At 40.0% G+C, this 20429-nt stretch overlaps 1 protein-coding gene across 3 annotated transcripts in view; it reads right to left on the bottom strand.

Moving 5' to 3' along the window:
* The window catches only part of BCAT1 (branched chain amino acid transaminase 1), a 60215-nt gene that overhangs the window by 24814 nt on the left and 14972 nt on the right, over positions 1–20429 (bottom strand). For 2 of the 3 annotated variants that reach the window (XM_088055049.1, XM_088055051.1), the window contains exons 2-5: positions 19471–19542; positions 3717–3917; positions 2526–2582; positions 436–546 (exon numbers count right to left, since the gene is read on the bottom strand). In XM_088055049.1, coding sequence (XP_087911175.1) covers positions 436–546; positions 2526–2582; positions 3717–3917; positions 19471–19542 — 441 coding nt within the window. The remainder of the gene's footprint in view (positions 1–435; positions 547–2525; positions 2583–3716; positions 3918–19470; positions 19543–20429) is intronic. The other variant, XM_088055050.1, reaches the window with a different exon arrangement.

The raw sequence follows: 20429 nt of genomic DNA, 5'->3' as shown, positions 1-20429 counted from the left end.
GAGGTTCACTGGCCAAGATACCAGTTGCTAAAAGCAGTGTTAAGTTACTGGAATGACCAAAACCAAAGGCACACAAGAGGCTGAACAACTTAACTGAAGTGCAAAGAAGGAAAGGGAGAACATTAGCACCAGGGCAAATCAGACAGCTGTCTTCGTGCAAATACCTGCAGAACAGAACCCATCCCTCAAAAACACTCTGTACATCTGAGACAGCAGGGAGACAACAATGAAAGCAAAACACTCACTGTTCTGATTTTAAATTAAGCACTTCAAACAGTTTCCTTCAATGAATAAGATCTGTTAACAAAGTTTTACTGAGCTATCAAAGCCTTAAGAGTGTTTGATAAATGCTGCTACTGAAGAGCTTTAGAGATTTGCACTCTGACAATGAAAACATGCTCTGACTTCAGGAGCACGAGATGCCTCGGTACCTACTGGCAGAGTTGTTCTCCGTGCTGATCGTGCCATCCTGTCCATGTTCAGGGTTGGCCGGAACAGGCGGATTTTGCCATCCACTCCTCGGTAAGCCTTCATCCCTTCAAACAACTACCAAGCCAGAAAAGGAGGGAAAAGAAAACAAGTAGTAATTTTGACATGTTAGCCTGTGATGATCTGTGCAAATTTTGGAAGTAAAAACTTCACCTTCCTGGTTCTGGCAATACATTCCAGTGAGACAGACTTATCTGAAGTATAGGCAGGTCATCTTTGTAATATAAACCTCATAATTCCTCATGATAACCACTTCCTTAATTTGGTTACAGCAATTAAAATTTGTAGCATGTGTTTGACTTAACGATTCCCTCACATCCTGACTAATACCTGAGTCAAAACAGCATTTTCACTTATAGAAAGGATCTATAGAATTTTATTACATATATATATATATATTAATTAATTTTAGAGCTCTGTCCAAAACACATCTTTGTTAGGAAGTATAGAATAAGGTCATTGAGAGAATTCTTGTAAAGTTCTTGCTGTAGTTCTAGCAGGAACTGGTCCCTTATTTCCCCCTTATACCCCTACGCTGTAGGGATGTAGGAATGGGATTTAGCCTGCATGAGAGAGATGCAGCCTCACACTAGAGATAAAATGCAAGAAAATATTTTCTCTATATACTTTACAGGAAATTTAAACATAGTTATCCCATCAAACTGCAGGATCCAGACAACTGGTGTTGACAATCAGAAACCCTTATCCTATCAATGCCCTCCCAGAAAAATGCCCTGCAGTATCTCCTAACCACATCAAAAAACACACCCACCAAATATCCAGTTATTTTCAGTTACAGATTGGTAATTACTGGTTAAACTGGAAAACACATTTGTTTTATAAGCTCACACTAATATATACATATACACAAGTCTTCTTTAGATTAAGTATTAAATGCTAGCTTGTGCTTATAGACAACAGATTCTTAGAATTGTATCTTCCAAAGCATTTATTTGTATATTAAATTTCAGTGTAAGTTCTATGAATTTAACTGTATCACTGCTGTCAGTCTCCTCAGGCTTCTCCTCTGGACTGTTCCACAAAAAGTGGTTGGAACTGCATCCTATGTGGTTGGAAGTCTACATTTGCAGCTTTTTTATTTTATTTTTTATTTTATTTGGAAAAGATAATCCTGTATTTGTGCACAAGTACTTTTAACAGAGTATTTCAGGTTTCACTGTTACCAAATTCTATTATATTTTTCAATAAGGATCAGTGAAATGCAATCTTTAGAAAGCTTGTGTGCAGTCCACATGACAAATTTTAATTGGGTTATAACTGGTTTGCGGGAGCCCGACAATATTCCTCAGGCTGTGTGCCAATTATGTAGCAGAACCAGAATTAGAACCCAGAACTTTTTGCCATCAAAACTTATCTTAGTCCTCTGGCAATGCCAACCATAGTAAAAGCTTGGCACAATTTTGAAAGAGAAACTGGTCCTAGGGTAGACATTGTAGCCACAAGAAAAAAAAAGTCTTTAATTAAGGACGTAACTGGTCATTTGGCTGATACTTTGCTATGATTTTTACTGGGCCAGTTACTAACTGATAGCTAACTAACATTGTTGGAATGTTACTTTTTTATCACAGAACACATTTTTTCCCCCACCGCCCTTCTCCCAAACACATTCACAGAACTTTTAATGAGAGGGAAAAGGGAGGAATGTCACTACTAAGATCTGATCAATGGTTTGACAGAAGTAAGGATCATCATTACTGAAACACAAAGCCTTCTCAAGATGTTAAATCTTTTTCTCCAAAAAGAAATACTTTTTATCTTCCAGAGCTCAGTAAAACCTTTCACTCATTAAAAAGGGAGACAGTGATGTGTTCCAGAAATGTTCAGCTTTAATGAAAGCAACTGCTGTGGTTGCTTGATGGTTGGTTGCTACAGTGGTGTGAAAACAGTATTATTGGACATCTGTACATCACGGGAGCTGGATCTGGAGTTCTGCAGATCCAGATTACCACACTGCATCATGAAGGGCAAGGAGAAAGGGGAGGGAATGCCAAATCCATCACTTTTATTATACCCACTGTGTATTCATTGAGCCACAGCAATGACACCAGATTCTCCTCTGTCTGTCCTCTTGGCTAGAGGAAACGTGATGCAATAAGGGTAAAAGAATAAAAAAAAAAATGGAAATAAAAAAGAGCATATTCATATTAGCAATGATTTCAGACCAGGCCAGAGGCCGAGCATTAAAGCAATATGCTACTAAGAATGAAATACAGATTCGGGACTCCAGCGTGGTTTCTTACTTCTTGGGCAGATCAAGAGCTGCAGCCTCAGTCACAGGGACCTGTTGTAATTCACACAGGACCTCTGGAGGCTTGGTGATCACATGAGAAAAAAATCAGCCAAAATAAAAATGGTGGAGGCAGGAGCTCAGGGACAACTATCAGGGAAAGCTTCCCTTATACCAGTGGTTAAAATACAAAAAAAATTTTAAAAAGGAAAAAAAGGAAAAATATAAGAAATAATAGAAGCAGCATAACCAACTCCCCACACTTCAGTGGAGACACTCCCACCAACCTGCTGGGGTTCCCACACAGGTGTGAGTACAGCCAAAGCTGCTCTGAAGGCACAAAAGGCAGCTTTAGGCAGTAATCAGCTAAGCACGGAAACTTTAACCACGCTGGTTTCCGACTTAACATTCCACTTCCCAAAGTTCCTCACTGTATGTTCTCTCCTTAAACACACTTGTATACACTGAGTGCATCAGATCTAGTTCTGAGCTCGAGGGACTTGTTCAGAGTTTCAAACACGCACCTGTCTAATCTGTCCTGCAATCCAAGCTACCAACCTTTAAACCAGCTCCATGCAACTTTTACAAAGTCTGTATTCACTTCCCAAATTAAAGCTACTCTGAGAATCTCATGGTTTCACACAGTCCTGTACTGCCATATCAGAGACAGTAACTGGACCAACACATTGTCTCACAGTGAACAAGAATGGTTTTTCAATAAATTTAGCACCACACAAGAAAAAGCTCACCTTCCCCAGGCTAGGACTTTAAATGTGCTGGAATCCCCTGGCCACAATTGCTTCTGTGTTAGACATAACCCTGTTGTAAATAATGCAATTATTGTGGAACACCAGCTAGCAAAACAAGATGTAATTCAATACTAATGAACTTAAGACAGTAATAGTCCTTATATTACAAAGCTGTGGCTTCAAGAGCTAATAAAACAAAATGGTGGTTTCCAAATCAATTTACTACTCACTTCTATAGCGTAATGCAGGGCTGAGGAGGCTGGATGTAATGAGAGGTTCTCTAGCGGCTTAATATAGGGTTTCTCCCATCCTGAAGCCAAGGACCATTCAATTGTCAGCATATTATCAGTGAACACGGTTCCAAACACCAAACCAGTGGGGTCTGGTTTTTCCTTGAAGGTTGTAGCTGGGGTGATAATCAAGTCGGAAGCCTGAAGGAAGACGGAGACAAAAAATGAAGTGTATCAAAATAACGAAGTCAGACTGATCTAAAAATATTCTGCACCAGTAAACAAGGACAAGCCTTAATATTTTCTCTGTAGGGTTATTTAATGATATTATGGTTAAAAGCAATTAACCTCTAAGTAGCTGGCAAAATATTCATAAAGTGCACACAAACATATACACAGTGCTGTTATACAAGAAGTAACATATTTTGAAATTCTGTTTAAGAATTAAATAAAAGAAGCAGTAAAAGGTACAAAACCAGAAAATTAGCACATGAAACCCCTTGGACACTTAGGTTAACACCCCTGTACAAGTTCCAAAAAGACCTAATTGCTGTACCTCAGAATAGAAGCTGATCATTGGAAATTAATCACCACCACAACTATGTAGATGTTATGCTGATTTTCCTTTAATACATAAAACCAATGTGAGAGATCAGAGATAGCAGTCAGCAGGTTACTTATGCCACAGTAAGTTGCTCATTCACATACTTATTATCCTAGAAAGAGCTCATTAACAAAGAAGTTTAAATGCTTCCCTGCATGAGGGACTGCAGAGACTCTCACTTATAAGCCACGACTAGCCAGCAGTAGACATGTGCCACAGGGTTTTGTACTGGTTTTGGTTTTAAAAAGTTAGTATTTTTATGGTAGCTCCTGTGGTGTGAATCATCCTAGAGAACAGCAGGGAAATAAGAAATGCAGATCTCTGGCATGTCACTCCCATTTATTCACAACTAGAGAGGGCTACAAAATAGGCAGAGCCTTGACTCACCCTCTCCCTTCTCTTCCTCTGCCATCTGAACATTTAAACCATGCTGCTCAGAGGCAAGGAAGAATTCAAAGAATCACATTCAAAGCTCCATTTTCCTTCCTATTGTCTTTCTTCCTAAAGACAGGAAGCACTGTCCCTTATTACAGACCCCCAAGTGAAGTCCTGCTCCTCTGTGCTGGGTGCATATGGAATAGACTGGAACAGACGTAGTCCAGAAAACTGATCAAATGATTTGTAAATACTCTAAAAAAGTGCTTCTGCAAGAGGTATCAGTGTCTTGGACTTCTCAGCCCCTGCACACATTTTGCAAAATGAGACAAAATCAGTTCCAAGCTTTTGAAACAGAATACGTGCACCCACGTCTCTGTAAACAACCTAATTTTCAAGATGTTTTTAATAAAGAAAGACCTGTTTCTTATTGATTAGTTGTTTTAATTCAGGTTTGGCTGGAGTTTTTTTTTTTTGCTTAATGGTTTAGATGTGAAATTAACTTAGAGCAGGAGCACATGAATAGCTAAAAGCTTGTTTCAACTATCTCAAATTATAAGGCTTGGCTAGATATTACAGTGCATTAGTGTGGTTGAATTAATACATAATCTGATGAAACAACAATTACTTTTCTTAACTCTTCCCTTTATTCTTCTGACAGTGAATGCTCCAACGGGAGAAGCACCACCTAATGATCCTGAAACTAATTTTACCTGGAACCTCTTTATCAGTTTTATCACACTTTAGGGAAAAAATGTATCACAGAGGATGTGGATCAAAAAAAAGCCACAGAGGAGTGTTTGCAATTATCCATAGTGCAAGACTCAACTAAAGAAAACAATTACACAAGAGCAGGGATGTCAATGGGGCTTAAGTGAGTATGTAGAACACAACTAGATCTCTGGGTTTAACTCTGCAAAGAATCACAGCTTCTGAAGAACTCCCTCTTCCAGTGGTAGCAACTGCTTTCCCTGGACTCCAGGCTTCTGCATCTCAGGTCACTTCCATTAGAGTATTTATCTTTACAATAAACTGGCCTGGGGACCATAATTACTACATAAAGCCTCTTCTCCTAGAACTCCCATCAGTGTGCTGATTTCTGCATTTATGAATCCTATTTCTGCTTTCTCAGTGGTGGTAGCACAACTACTTGAAAGGCATCACTTCAAAACAGTTTGTTAATTTTGCCAGGGTTAACAAATAGCTTTTATTTAAGGATGAGAAAGAACTTTAACCTGGCTCTTCTCATAAACCCACAAGCACGTGTAGAGGGAGCAGCAAGCTGCAGTCACAAGTGATGAAACACACTCACTGCATTTCAGTTTGAGTCCCTTGGCAGAAAGTCTAGAGAGGTAGGAAACTATGACCCTCATCCAGAAAAGGAGCAGACAATTCCCAGACCACAGAGCTTCCTGGAACTGCACAATCTGACCAGGGATCCCATTTGTTCTTTTTCTCACATCCTTCAGAATTTGGGGAAACCAGCTTTCCTTCAGACATTGTACCAACACCTGAGTCAACAGTGTCAAGTACAGCACTTGACCCGTAACAATTCCTTCAAACACCAGTAGGAACACCCTGGGTAAGACCTTAGAGACAGGCTAAACTGCACAGACCAGTAGGGCAACAATCATTCAAAAATGCAAAAGGACAATTTTTTCTCATTCTTACAATCCTGTTAAGCTCTCTTCAGATCCACCTTTTTTGCCATTAATTTCTTAATATCCTTTCCTAGGACTCTTTTCCTTTATCCACTATGTCTTTTTCTCAGTTTTTTACCAAGCAGTGCAAATTAACAGTGTGCAACAGCAGCCCAATCTTTCAGAATCTAAATGCTTTTTATGTCAAGACAGCATCAAGTGTTGCAATGCATTTGGTCTCCTTTTGTGAAGGATAACACATTGGGAGGAGGTTTTGGAGGATCATCCTTGGGGTGTTCTCTCCCTCAGTGTGGTCTGCATGAAGTATTACCTCAACCTCTTGTGATCCCTGAGAAGTAGGACACCCTACGCAACATCTCACCTGGCTCACAAACCCTTTGGGCTTCACTTGTTCAAGCAGCACCAGGAGGGAAATTAAACTCACAGAAGAACCCACAAAAGAGGAGCAGAGCAAGGCCAGGTGGCAAATGCCAGGGTACTTATTAGTTATCAATGCCTATTATGTTAATATCACTCATTAAAAGATTATCACTCATAAAAAGATTATCACAGTGCTACCTTGCTATCACCTATGACCTTTATAAACATTACTTTCTTCTGTTGCCAAGCACTAAAATCAGCATGTTAAGGATGAATCAGGGATTAGCATTAGCACCCATCCAAATCTCCACTGCTTGTACTGCCAAAACAAAGGGGAATTTTCAGCTAGGCTTGTGTTTTGCTTCCTTTGTTTATCTAACATGCTCTTAAGCACCTCCTGACACTGTTGCCTAATAAAACCATTAAACTGGAAGGAAAACTGGCAAATGCTGAACAAAAAGGAAAAGGGAGATTAAAAAAAGAAGTGGAAGTGGAACTGGCACATGGTCTACTGAGTGCAGCTATTTGGCACCTATTGACTAAAGTGAAATGACATAGACCTGAGCCTGCAAAATGTCCATGTCACAGCAGAAAGGAACGTACAAGATGTACCTGCTGACATCCCAGCCCAGGACACTGGTAAGGAAATGGCAGGCAAAAGGAAGTGCTAGGGAAACCAATTGGATACTGTCGATTTTCTGGGCTTACATTACACCCAGGAAGGGCCACTGGTCCAAAGAGATGCTTTTTGAGAACCCCCTCATCTTAAAAGTGCCTATTAATTCCAAAGCAGTTTCTTCCAGGGCAAAGCTTTACCCAGCCCAAGTAAAGAAGATATATTGTGACCTCTTGAAACTAAAATTCATCATTTGATCAAAACAGATCTTCTCAATTATGAGCTGGGTCGAATTAAAGGACTTGCTAGTCCGTGTCAATTCTAATCAAAGCTGTGACAAAACATTCTGGGGCCTCTGGCTGAGCTGTCAGTTTAATGCTTGTTCCACCCAACCTTTGCAATAGCTTTAAGTGGATTTGGAGCTGGCAGCAGTCCATGGCCAAAGCTGTTACTCTCATTGTTGCATTCCTACCTTTCTTACCCTAGACAGCTGTCTCAGGTAGGTGCAGATGGGAAGTGCATATTTTGTCCTACACTTTCTAGCAAGTTTTGTCAGTGCCTTCCCAAATGATCCTTGGCTGCAGTTATTCTCACTGCACTGACAATCCTAAACCATAAGCAGTAGGCTGGGCATTTGTAACAGGTCTAACTCATCTGACATACCCAAACTTTTCTAAACACTAGAAAAGTGCTAGGCCAGGTATTTCTATCACTTAATTGAGTAAGACCAGACCTGGCAGCCCCAGCTGTAAAATAGCTCACAGGTTACCTAACAACAGCAGCAAGTTTCAGCAAAGATCCTCAAAACATTAACATGCACCCAAGTGAGACTGACTGTAATCTCCTCTGATGAAATAAGTAACCTCTTTGACTTCCAGTCTAGGTGATTAATTCAAGATCACAAGCAACTGCAATAATTCTTTATCTTATGTTGAATTTGTAAGCATATCCTAGGAAAGATTAGGGCTTTCTCATGCAATAACAAACACGGAAGCACAGGCAAAATCAAGTAACTAGTTTTGTCCTTGCACTTGTGAGCAGCAATGGAACAAATTCTGAGGAGACGGGACTACTAAAAACATAAGGAATTACTATAACAGGGAAAGGTAACAAAGCATAGCTGAGAAGAGTTGGAGAGAATGAGTTTGGGTCTATACAGAATGGTATTGAAGCAGACCTGAGAGATGAGAGTTTCATGCCTTTCAGTTGCTCCTGTGGCACCTTCATCTTTTCCAGCCACTCTTCCCCACACCTGGGGCATTGCCTGGGATTGCAAGTTGTGGCTGAGAGCTTGACAGGGCAAAGGTGGGAACCAAGCTCGTGCAGATCTTCATATCACTGGTACTGGGAATGCTCATGGAACACTGAAAGAATCATGCTTAGGATACCACAGATCAATACATGATAGGACCAAACCTAGTGGGCTAAGATTGTTTAATATCCGGGTGATGTGGTTTAGGGATTACAGTGATATTGTTGGATTGACAGTTAGATTTGATGATCTTAAAGTCTCTCCCAACTTTGATGATTCTATGAATAAGGAGAACAAAACACAACCAAACAAGTGATGCAGAAGACCACGATGGCTCACAACCGGCCACCTGATGTCTCACCAGTGCAGGAGGAGCAGGAGCTCACAGCTGTGAGCAGACATGAGAAGTGGACTATCCCCAGCAGGGTCAGTTGTCCTGGCTGTATCCCCTTCCCACAGCATCCTGTGTCCCCCAGCCTGCTCACTGGTGCTAGGGTGAGGAGCAGAAAAGTCCTCAGCACTGTACACTCTCTGCTCAGCTGTGGCTCAAACCGTGGTGTGCCACCCACACTGTTTTGGTCACAAATCCAAAACAGGGCACCACACAAAGTTGACTTGATCCCTCCACACGCTCTGTGCCCTGGTGCAGGAGGAAATGCTCATGCTCTCATGAGACATCAGGCACAAGCACAGCACCAGCCTAAGGATGCCCCCAGCAGGCCTGGTCACCTTCTGTCCCATGACCTCTCCTCAGCTTCATGGGGAAGCTGGAAACAGGGCAGACCTAAGAGCAAGAACTATTCGGATCTGCCTGATGCTGGGGCAGCTGGGGATCAACACTTTTCTCTCCTTCTCTGGCAGACCCCCATCATGGAAGCTGACCAAGCAGTCAGGCAGTTTGATGAGAAGCAGATCTGCTGCCATGCTGGAATGTGCCTTTGCCCAGGAGGCAGGGAGCACAGGGAGGAAAAGGGGTTACTGCCAAAGCAGCAATCCAGTGCTCTGCATGGGAGCTCCATCTCCCCGCAGGGTCTTGGGGAGGAAGGACTCAGAACTAGGGCTCTGCCAGGCCATCATTTGCTGTCCTTTGTCACTTCATCCTCACAAGCAGCAGCTCATCTGCTTCCCCATCTGGGAGCTGCTGCTGTGCCTTCTCTTGCAGACTCCACTGACAATTCAGAGCTTGTCAGCCCCAGCACCTCCGGTCAGCTCGAAGGCAATAGTGTGCACAAAAGTCACACAAAGAGCGTGAAAAACACTGCAGGTCCCCCAGCTCTGTGCCAGCTCAGACTGCCAGGACCTGCAGCCCCTGCCCTGCCAGGCAGCACTGGGACTGTCCCATGGCTCTCTGGCAACCAACAGCAGCCTCTCCTCCAGCCCAGAGCCAGACAGGATCCAGTGCTGCTCAGGACATGAACAGCAGTCACAAACACCACACAGCCCAACGTGGCTCTCCCACAGTCCCATGGCAGTCCAGAGGGACAACCACTGCCAGCCTGGGCCAATTCAGGAACAGTGGTGGCTGAGAAAGCCCCACACACAGCCAAAAAGCACCACAGAACCAGGCATTTGCCAGCCCACTCACTCACCACAGTCATTCTGCTCATCAGCACTGGGAGATCCCACATTCATTTCCCAGTCATGCCCTGTTTCTTTTCCCATCACAATCTTTGGAAAAGACTGCTAGTTCTTGGGGCAGAGAGCATCACATTCTGTACAGAGCCAAGCCCTGTATGGCTCTGATCACAATAATAAAGTCTACAGTAAAAATAATACAAACACAGAATTCTATCAATTCAAAACAAAATTAAGAGAGTCAAATAAATTCTTAGAAATCTATTAACAGCCTCTAAGTATAAAGTAACTTTCATGTGAGATATCCTATAATCCCTTTACCATCAATACTATTTTAAATTTACAACAGAGCCTGAGGCTTGAGAATGGAGAGTGTGCCAAGATATAATAAGATTTGAGGAGGAAAAAAGCCCTTTCTTTACTACTGCTATCACTAAAACAAACAAAAAACAAGAAACAAAACAAAATTTCAATTCTTCCGCAATCCCAGGATAAATATCCAAAATCTTTCAACATAAAGCTTCCTTGAAATTTCGTCTGAGAACATGTTAGCACATGTAGTTGGACTGAGTCCTGGAATCATTGCATCAGATTGGCTGTACATTGGGTAATAAACCACAAAACAAATGACAAAGCAAAAGAGAGTCAAGGCTCTGAATCAGTTGTGAGACAGTCATGGAAACAGCAGAAAATATGGCTGGAAGGACTGTCTAGTCCATCCTCTGCAAGGCATCTAACCTAAATTATTCATAACAGATACTTCTCAAATATTTATCTCACCGAAGAGTGAAATTCTGCTACACTGCAAGAAAAGGAGGGCAGCATAACCTACTGCTGGCTTCTTTAACCTTTCCCCTGATCTGACAGAGGCTCCATCTCTGATGCAGGAATGTTTGATCTGAAGCAGTAGGTAGGGAAGTAAACCTGCTCTGACAAGAAAACAGAAAAGTGGTTGGAATTGACATAAACTTCTTCCCTAAAGGAATTAAAAGGGCACCTAGGGCAGCAGCTGAAAATATATTCTAAAGCCCTCAAAACACAACAGTAGGGAAATAAAGATGTTGGAAAGCTACAGTCAGGCTAGATAACAAAAAAAGTGTAAAATAAATTTATTTTGCCCTAAAATCATATCATTCATTTCAATAGCACTAGTTAAATTTTAAGAGTTTTTCCATGTTGCTGAAATGCTGCCTGGATAACTTCCCACTGATTTGATCCAGAGGTCATTTAATTTAATCAAGACCCTTTCTTCCAGCTTTGTAGGAATCTGGATTGTAGGACAGGCAAAACTACTTGGATCTTTACAGCCTCATCCATTTCTTCTGCTTCAGGAAAATTACATGGATTTATAATTGTTAGGTTTGGGTCTTTTTTTCTCCATTACTCATTAGTATGTTCTCCACTGATATGTTTCAAAAGACATGTTTTTAAGGTTAAGAAAGATGCTGGAATGGGGTTCCTACAGATCCTAAGGAAATCTTCCACCTGATATTTAGGAAATCTTAAGAAAAGAAACTACTTGATTTTAGTGGGGTCTACCTCCTCTACTCCAGCTATTTGTATTTTCAGATCCACAAAAACCAGTCACTTAGCATCTCTTCTGTCAAAAAATTCTCTAAAATATTTTAAATATGATTCTCTCTATGTAATTCAAACCACAAAGATGCTGATGAGACTATTAAACATTGGAATAAAACCAGACACACTTGCTGTATTTTGGTCCCATGAATCACTTCTGTTTGGTAACAGCTATTCCAATCAACTAAATAGAGTGATCAGGAAGTGTGAGCAGGCTTAAATGCAGTCATTACACTGGTGTGAAAAACACACTGACACACTGCTGTAAATTCTCTTACTTTTGGGCAAGTAAACTCTAAAAATCCTCTTTGGCCATGCAACTGCACTTCATGTCTGCAGTGTAGATATACCTGGGATTCAGATTAGAAAGAAGCAATTCCATTTAGGGAAACACAGACTGCAATCCCATAATAGCAGGAAGTCCTCTCACAGGTTCATACATTTGCCAATATTTCCATAAAAACAGAACCAGGACCATTCTTCACTAATGGAAGACATTAACTAGTTACCTAATTCATATGATTCAGTATTAACACAAACTGTTTTTTCTCAAGGATCTGACAGCTTGGTTGATGCAATTCCTGATGCTGTGCTGCTCCTTGCCTCGCAACCACTGGATTTCTGCATAGTAGCATAAACACAGTGTTCCATTTTTAGAAAGAGTTTGCCTGGGAGAAGGTTTGAGTCTAACACAAGCTGAGGGCTCATACTGGCCTGTGACACAAGACTGGAATAGAGATGTCTCTGACATTTCAACAATAACACATCTTCGCACAAAGATTAAAGACACTGTTGTCTCCTGGACTGGAACATATAATTTGTATTTCACATGAAGCAATTGAAACAAAAACCGAGATTTTTTTATCTAACCTTCTCTGAAAGAAGTAGCCATGCTGAACGAAGAAAGGAAGTGCAAACCTAAATTTGAGACAAACAAGTTGAAAGTATTTTGCCTAAGTAGCCTGGCCAGTCACAAACATGTTGTGTGGAATAGACAAGAATAGAATCATAATCTCATATGTCCAAGTCCTGAGCAGTTGCAATTAAATCTTCTTACCCCGATTTTAATACACTTGCAGACGTGCAGGGAAGTGGATTCATGAAATGCAAGCATTCAAAACCTTTCGGAAATATAAAATGCTTTCATGGTACAGTCTCTGTATTATACAGAGATTATGGGAACCATTTCAAACATTCAGTTAACCACACCTGACTCTTTTTCAGATTCCATTTCCCTTTCTGGTACAAAGGGTAGACAGATTAAACTTAAATATTGCCCTGAAATTCAATGTCTGATCTGCCAATGAATCTGCCACAGTTTCCCAATTCATTCCACTCAGTACTTTCTTAAAAACAGGGACTAAATATGGGATTAACATAAACCTCTTCCAACTCCCTAGGCTGCTAATTCATGGAAAATTAGGATATCCTTTCAAAAGCAAGCAGGAAGGCCAAGAGAGCCTATGGAAAGAAAACTAATCCAACTTAATTATCTTCCTAAATTGTAGCTTCTATTCAAGTGTGATCAGCAAAGAAAACTTACTATCAAAACTGGGGATATAATATCACAATGACACTAACATTTAAGAAATCTTGGAAATAGGTATGAACACTATGGATTTTTTAAGTTTTGGAGTCAGTTTATAAGTTTACTTTGATCATTGACTGGTGCTAAGCCTTGCATGGAAAAAGCTATTCTTTACCTTGGGAAAAACAAATCCAGAAAATGATACAAGCTAAATGCAATCTCCAAAATTCCAGTACAATTTCTGTGCTTTTACAAACACATCTTAAGCTCCTAGTGAAAAAAGTGATAAAGCATCACTTTCTTGTGCTATAAATCAACTCAGCCAAACTGCCCCTGGCTGTTTTTTAAGAGTTTCCTTTTATCTTGGCTAAAAGCTCCTTTTACTTGCCGAAGACAATTAGCTTTATTTGCAAATCCTTCAGCTTCAGATAATGGGACAATCAGTTCCTCTATTACAGCTTCGAAAATCTATTTGCTAAAAGCCTGCAACTATTTAAAGAACATTACCCACTTGAAGAGAAACACAGAACCACTTGCCATCAAGCTGAAACTGAAAGGAGCTGCCACAGATCCCAAATTCTTTCCTAATAATTGGAATGAGAGCAGCATTTATGTGTCAGTCTGGTCCACCTATTAATAGTAATACTCAAAAGAGTTTGTGCCATGCCCATGTGGATGCAGAATATCACAGAAACCACTCAGCACTCTATCCTGGAATGGGTTTCCTTCTTGGCAGGTAAAGATGAGGGAATGGATTTTATTGTAAATCACCTGAAATAATCCTGCAGCATACACATATCTGCTAGGAGACATTACCAGGTGATATGAAAGTACAGTGATTTAATAGTTTTATTACTCACCAGTCTTTTTTTATTCCACACATCATAAAAAGCAAATAGTTTTGTTACCACTGACAATAACATAAACTAAACAGATTCAGCTGAAATCAAGATAAAATCAGAATAACATTTCTAAAGCAGTGCCCAGCCCAGACATGCTAAATAATGTTATGACAATAACTGAAGTGGCCTCTAGCTTGGCATTCCTGATTTAAGAGTGGCTACAGCTATGTACTTCCACGGAGGTGATACAGAGATGACCTACCAAATGGAGACTGACAAGGCTTTAGCTTAAGAGGATCAGACTGGACACCAGGAAAACAAGAATTCTTTAGGAGAACAGCCCAGCACTGCATTCAGCAAAGTCACAGAAGGCCTGCTCTAGTGCTGATGAGAGCCCCACTTTCAGTGGGAGAATGGACTGGATGGCCAAGGTTCTAAGACACAAAATACTTGGAGATCCTTATTGTATCCCCTTCCACACACACATATTGAATTGCTTCCTTCTCTTTTACTGCTTCAAGACAGTTTATACAAGAGCAGATTTTTTATGCACACATTCTGGGGAGCTACTGCTCATCACAGCATCAAGATATAAGTAAATTCCTATAATAAATCTTTCCACATACAATTTAATATAAAGGAAACTTTGCTCATCAAGCGAAGTTTAAAATGGAGTTTAATATAGCATTTAAAATGGCAATGCAGGGTATTCTTCCAATATCCACACCTAACATGCAAAACCCCTGAAGAATCAATACCTGCAATATGACAAAAAGCCTCACTGAGTGCACATATGCTTTGGCAGGTAAATAATTTATTGATGTCATTAGAAAATGAAAAATTGAGGACAAGCTGGGGAGGAAATAATACATATTTGAAAACATATAAATCATATAAATTGCTTTATGTTTATTAGCCTTGTAGATAATATGGTAACTATACTTTGTGCATTTCCTCATTCCAAAAATACTTCAGTGTTCCCTTGATCCATATGCTCTGAGCATGTCAGTAACTTCACCTATTGCTCCTATAAAATGGAAACAGAAGAAAGCTGCTCAGTACTGCCTAAACTCTTCAAGAAGTAGAACATTAACCCTGTCACACTAATGTGCTAAAGTCAATTAGTTTAGACTTTAAGACAGTGTTTCAAAAATTAGACTACTCTGTATTTTATATACTTTGAACTTTGCATTGGATGGGAAACAAAGTTTGGTAAAAAATAATTTTCATCTTTCCTTAAAAAAAAAAAATGCCCAGGATCAGAAAACTGTTTGTTGCAATCCATTTTCTCAAAATGGATTGTTCTCTCTCCCAATTCACAGAATAAGGAATCCTATAATCCCACTGTATTTACCACAAATCATAGGCCCACTTAGTATAAAAATGGTTATGGCGCACAGTGAAGTAAAACTTCTACTGGCAGTCTCTCAATTTGAATCACAAATGGAAATTAGAACCTGCACTGGAAAAAGAATTTCAGTTCCTTCTAGTGTAAAATACACTACAGCTTTAGATTCTGTGGAAGAACTGTCATTTGGTTGAGTTTTTTGGGGGGTTTTATATATGCAGAGTGGAAACAATCTTTATGCTCATATTTGTACAATTCTTAGCACGGTGTCAGCTAATTCACAGCTTGGGCTTTAAAACATTACAGCAACACAAGAAACAAATAACAAACCGTACATCATTATGGAAAATTCAATATATCCAACAGCACCTCACCTAGCTAGAGGTGAGATGCCTCTGAACTGGAAGCCATGCAAGCATATTAGCAGAAAACTGTACTTCATCTAGCAAGTCCAAGATGCCCACAGGGATCACCAGTTGGAGCACAGCACTGCACTAACCTGCCCATGCAGCTTCCAGTCAGCCACAGGCTCACATCCCCTTGGCTCAGAGCCTGGAAGGCTGGGTCTGTCTGCAGAAAACTCTGTGGGAGCACTCAGATATTCAGAGCAGCACAAGCAGGCATTGAGACACAGAAGCCTCAGTTAAACATTTCTCATTCTGCCACCACAGGTCTTCAAGCAACTCAATCCAGATCCACTTGTAAGCTACAGCTCTCCATTCTGTTTTAGTGCAGCAAACTAGCCACTATTCCCTAGAAATTCCCTTAAAAGTTACACCACTTTGGCACACTAAATAGGCTGTTAAAAAGTAAAACAAAAGAACTGAAATTTGCACCATTATGATGCCAACTTTTCCAGAGCTTCAGATCACTGAAACTCAAAGAAACATTATAGGAATAGTAATATCTTTTTAAAGTGCTCCATGTATCAGTCTCAAAGGGAAAACAAAGACAAATTCCAAGACAAAAGGCTACATTAAATCATCTTTCTGGGTACGAGAGCAATAAAAGACACCACAGATGCCTTTAGTTTCTTAACACCAAGTGTTAGGAATTCCAAGTCAGACCTAATTCACACATTAAAAGAAACCAAATCTGAGTTACATATGGAAACAGACTGCTACATTCTCCAAACAATATTCATTCTGTCTTGTGACAGCACAATAAGCAGAATGAATGCATTAAAGGAACTACCAGATTTTCAGGCACAAAAATTAAGTGCCTTAGACATTATTGTGTGCTATTTTGTGGTATTATTGGATGCAAGTATAAGAACAAAACCAGATACGTGCATTTCTTGATTCAACTTCCCAAAAAACCACTCAGTGGTACAAAGGATGTCTGTACTCTCCATCACTGGTGCAATATCCTCCTCACAGAGATCCAATGCTCTATATTTTGTCAATAGACAAAAACTACAGCTTAGGTGCAGTCAAAAATCACCATCTGCTAGTTAAATAAACAAATATATTTATAAGCGCATACAACAGTTGAGGGAGAGGAGAAGATTTCACTCATGCAGAAGGAGCCTGGTAGATAAATCCAGGAGATCTGGTGCATTCTACAATACAAGAAACTGTAGCATAATCATTATTTCCTTCAACGTTTCTTAGCTGTTCCAAGATCACTGCTCACATGGCAACTCTAAATGCCACACATTAAATGCCTTGTAAATCAGACTGCCAAGATGAGATTTTTAACTGCAGAATTGAGTCAAGTTAAGGTAGTTCAGTAGTTGTCAGGATGAAGGAAATGCCAATTCTGACCTGTTGCTTTTAAAGAAATCCAGGAGAATAGAGAACAGCTAGCAGAAGGGTTCACTGCTTGCCAGAAATTGTAGGAAACATTCATGCATTCCCTCCCAGTGTACAGGGACTTTCTAACTCCACCTTTCAAAGTCAGACAGAAACTGCAGTAAAATTCAAAGCAGCTCACACCACCTAAAAAGCACAGCACTGCATTCTAAAGAGAAATGTCTTCAGAGGGCTAATCTGGCATTCAAATGTTGGGCATGACCCACTGTAAACAATATGTTTTATGTAAGCTTTAACCAAAACCATACCCTGTTTTCTACATTCCGACAATCTTGGATTGCTTAGGTCACTGGCACAAAATTGCAGCTTTCTTCAGCACAGTCAGCCCCATGGGTCAACTTGATGCCTTTGAAATATTATTAGCTATAGTTTCTGAAACTGTAACCGTAACTGTCTTCCACAAAAATGTTTGCAAAGTTCCCTAGAATGAATCCAGGCTATTTTATTTTCATTTCTGCTGCTGCTTTTTTCTTCATTTATGACGTTTTACCTTCTTAATTTTACTCTGAAGTTAAAGAGGCTGAAAATTATTATTATAATGCATGATAGTACAACCAGGACCTATAATCCCACCTTAACTTTCATACACACACTTCCCACAGTACAGTATTTTCTAGAAATCTCTATCCCTCTGGTGACTGCAGCTAATCTTCAGAAACAGAGCCATAAGGCAGGAATGAAGTCTTATAAATTAGGCTTCAGCCTGAGCCAGCTGCTTTTTCCTAGCATTATTCCCTTTATGACCATCTGTCCCACCTGCTAATGTATTTTTACCCTCACCCAGCCTCTCCACTACAATGATTTGCCATTCTGGCTGACACACAAATATCAATGGAAAGGAACCTGGACTAAATCCAACTTTGTGCCACCCAGTATTTGGAGTTTTGGTAAGGCACCTGCTTGACTGCTGGTATCATTAAATCTGCCTTAAGTTTGCTTTAGTTTATGCCAAGCTCACCTGTGACCCAAACGCTACCAGAGTTTGTTGTCACTCTGTCTTCCTTCGGGACTGCCTCAGAGATTGAAAGACATTTCAGTTTGGTTACACAAGAGTCCCCTCTTGTAAAGCAATTCTTGTTTGCAAATACTCCAGCACACTCTGCTGAATTAATCTACTGAGATCTATCTATTTATTGAAGGTGATTCACAAAACAACCCTTGCACTCCAGACTTGTGGTTTCAAAACTGGCTGCATGCCTGTTTTTGTCAACATTTTTCAAATCAGACCTTCTGGCTGAAAAGTCATCCTGAATTTTCCTCCTTGGGGAGAATTGCCAGAGAGACACAACACAAAGAAATAAGGAAGAGAAGAACTGGGAAGGGCTAAGAATGAGGAAATAGAAATTAAATTATATGTTGCTACACAGCAAAATTCTGTAGTCATGGACTCTCAAGAATTCTTTGCTGTTTTCAATGAGACCAATATCAGAATAAACCTTATCAAAGAGTCCAATATATTTATTGCAGCATTAATTTTTCATATCTGTTTAAAGCCTGACAACTGAAGGGGAAATAATTACTTTAGCATAATTCAGAAGACTTCACAGCAGTGGCACTGCCCAAAAAAATCAGGAAGAACATGACACTTACAAAGCATATCATTATAATTTCATCTCATGTACTACTGACAATAGTCAGAAATAACAGGAACGGAACTGCTGAAAAAACACGAGTTTTTCTGAGTACTACTTTCATATTTCTGCAAAATATAGATAAGATTTTTTAAAGACTGTAAATCAGGGAATAAGAGAGAAAAATAATTACAGATGTGTGACAAAGAATGAAGGCAAAAGACATAACAAAGACAGGAAAAAAGAAAATTAGGACAGATGTAGAATTCAAAGGAGTACATGCTGACAGGTTCTGCACTTTCAACAGAAAACTGGAAACTGACATCTGTATCCATACAGTTTTTAAAATGAGCACTTGGTTACTAGCACTGCATTCAGGAAGGAGACAGAAGAAAAGAATGATACATTAACTGAGCTCATTTCTAAGCAAAATATTAAAATAAAAAGAGAGGGATGTAATTTCACATCAGTTCCTGGCAGCTGTTCAGCATTCCTTACTATCATAGCCCTGTTTGTTGTGGAGTGCTGATAATGTTCCAGAGTTGCAGTGCTTTGGAGTCCTGCAATCCCTAGCTCTGCAATTTCAGGACCCAATGGAAAAACTTTCTTCTGAAGACCATTCAGACATACCTTGAAAGATTCAGTCACTTGCTTTCCTGTTTCTCCTGAATATCCTCCACCTGTGCACTCATTCTGGCAGCCCTAGAAAAAATAAAACCAGAACAAATCAAATTCAGTGCACATTACAGGAAAGTTGATACACATTCAGTTAATTCATTTCAGAGGCAGATTGTGTTGAATCATCAGACTTTGTTATCAGTAAATATATTAGCAAGAACTTTGTGGTAAGTTCTTAGCACAACTTTACATCTTCGGGGATCTCAGTTTTTCAGTTGCTGTATTTTGTGCAGCTGCATTTCAGGGCTTTATATATGTATTTATATATGTAAGACACATATACACACATAAAATCCTAGATTAGATTATCACTCTGTAGTGTAGAAGGTTATGGACAACCTCACAAGTTTTTTATTCAGAGCTTAATAAAAAAATTGGGTTTTTAATCAATTCCATCAGAGCCAAGTTTCTCCAGCTTAGCCTTTGCCTTTTTTAAGAGAAGGCTGAGTAGGCAGAATGGAAGAAAAAAGAAAGAATTGGTTTCATTAAATCCTTCATTAAACAAAGACATTAATAAGGAATGCTCACCTATATGAATAAATCATGAGAATATTTTGCATTATCTACAATGTTGAACTTCAGTCTTCTGAAAAGGAAATGGAGGAGGGAAAAAAAAAAAGAGTGTTCCCAGCATCCTTCTGTTCAACAACAGAGGGATAACAGACAGGTGCAAACCATCCACCTGAAAACAAGATTCTCAGCTCCCACAGCATCATGTTATCATCTCTGTGGACCCTCCTGCACTGCCTGTACCTTCCCTCCCAGTAGCACCTAAATGCATGTTATGCCCAACAGCATGGAACCAAGGAGACAAAGACAGCCCTGACAGGGCTCCTTGTTTCCCAGCAGCCTTTAGGAAGCAGCTGAAAAGCTGAAATGGGTGCAGGGGCTTGGGAGAGGGAAGAAGGCAC

The sequence above is a fragment of the Pseudopodoces humilis genome, chromosome 5, assembly GCF_049639895.1.
Source record: "Pseudopodoces humilis isolate 2021_Gansu_Grassland_sample_001 chromosome 5, ASM4963989v1, whole genome shotgun sequence".
Classification (NCBI taxonomy): Eukaryota; Metazoa; Chordata; class Aves; order Passeriformes; family Paridae; genus Pseudopodoces; species Pseudopodoces humilis.
The sequence above is the reverse complement of the archived record's forward strand: the minus strand, read 5'-3'. Positions and strand labels throughout refer to the sequence as shown.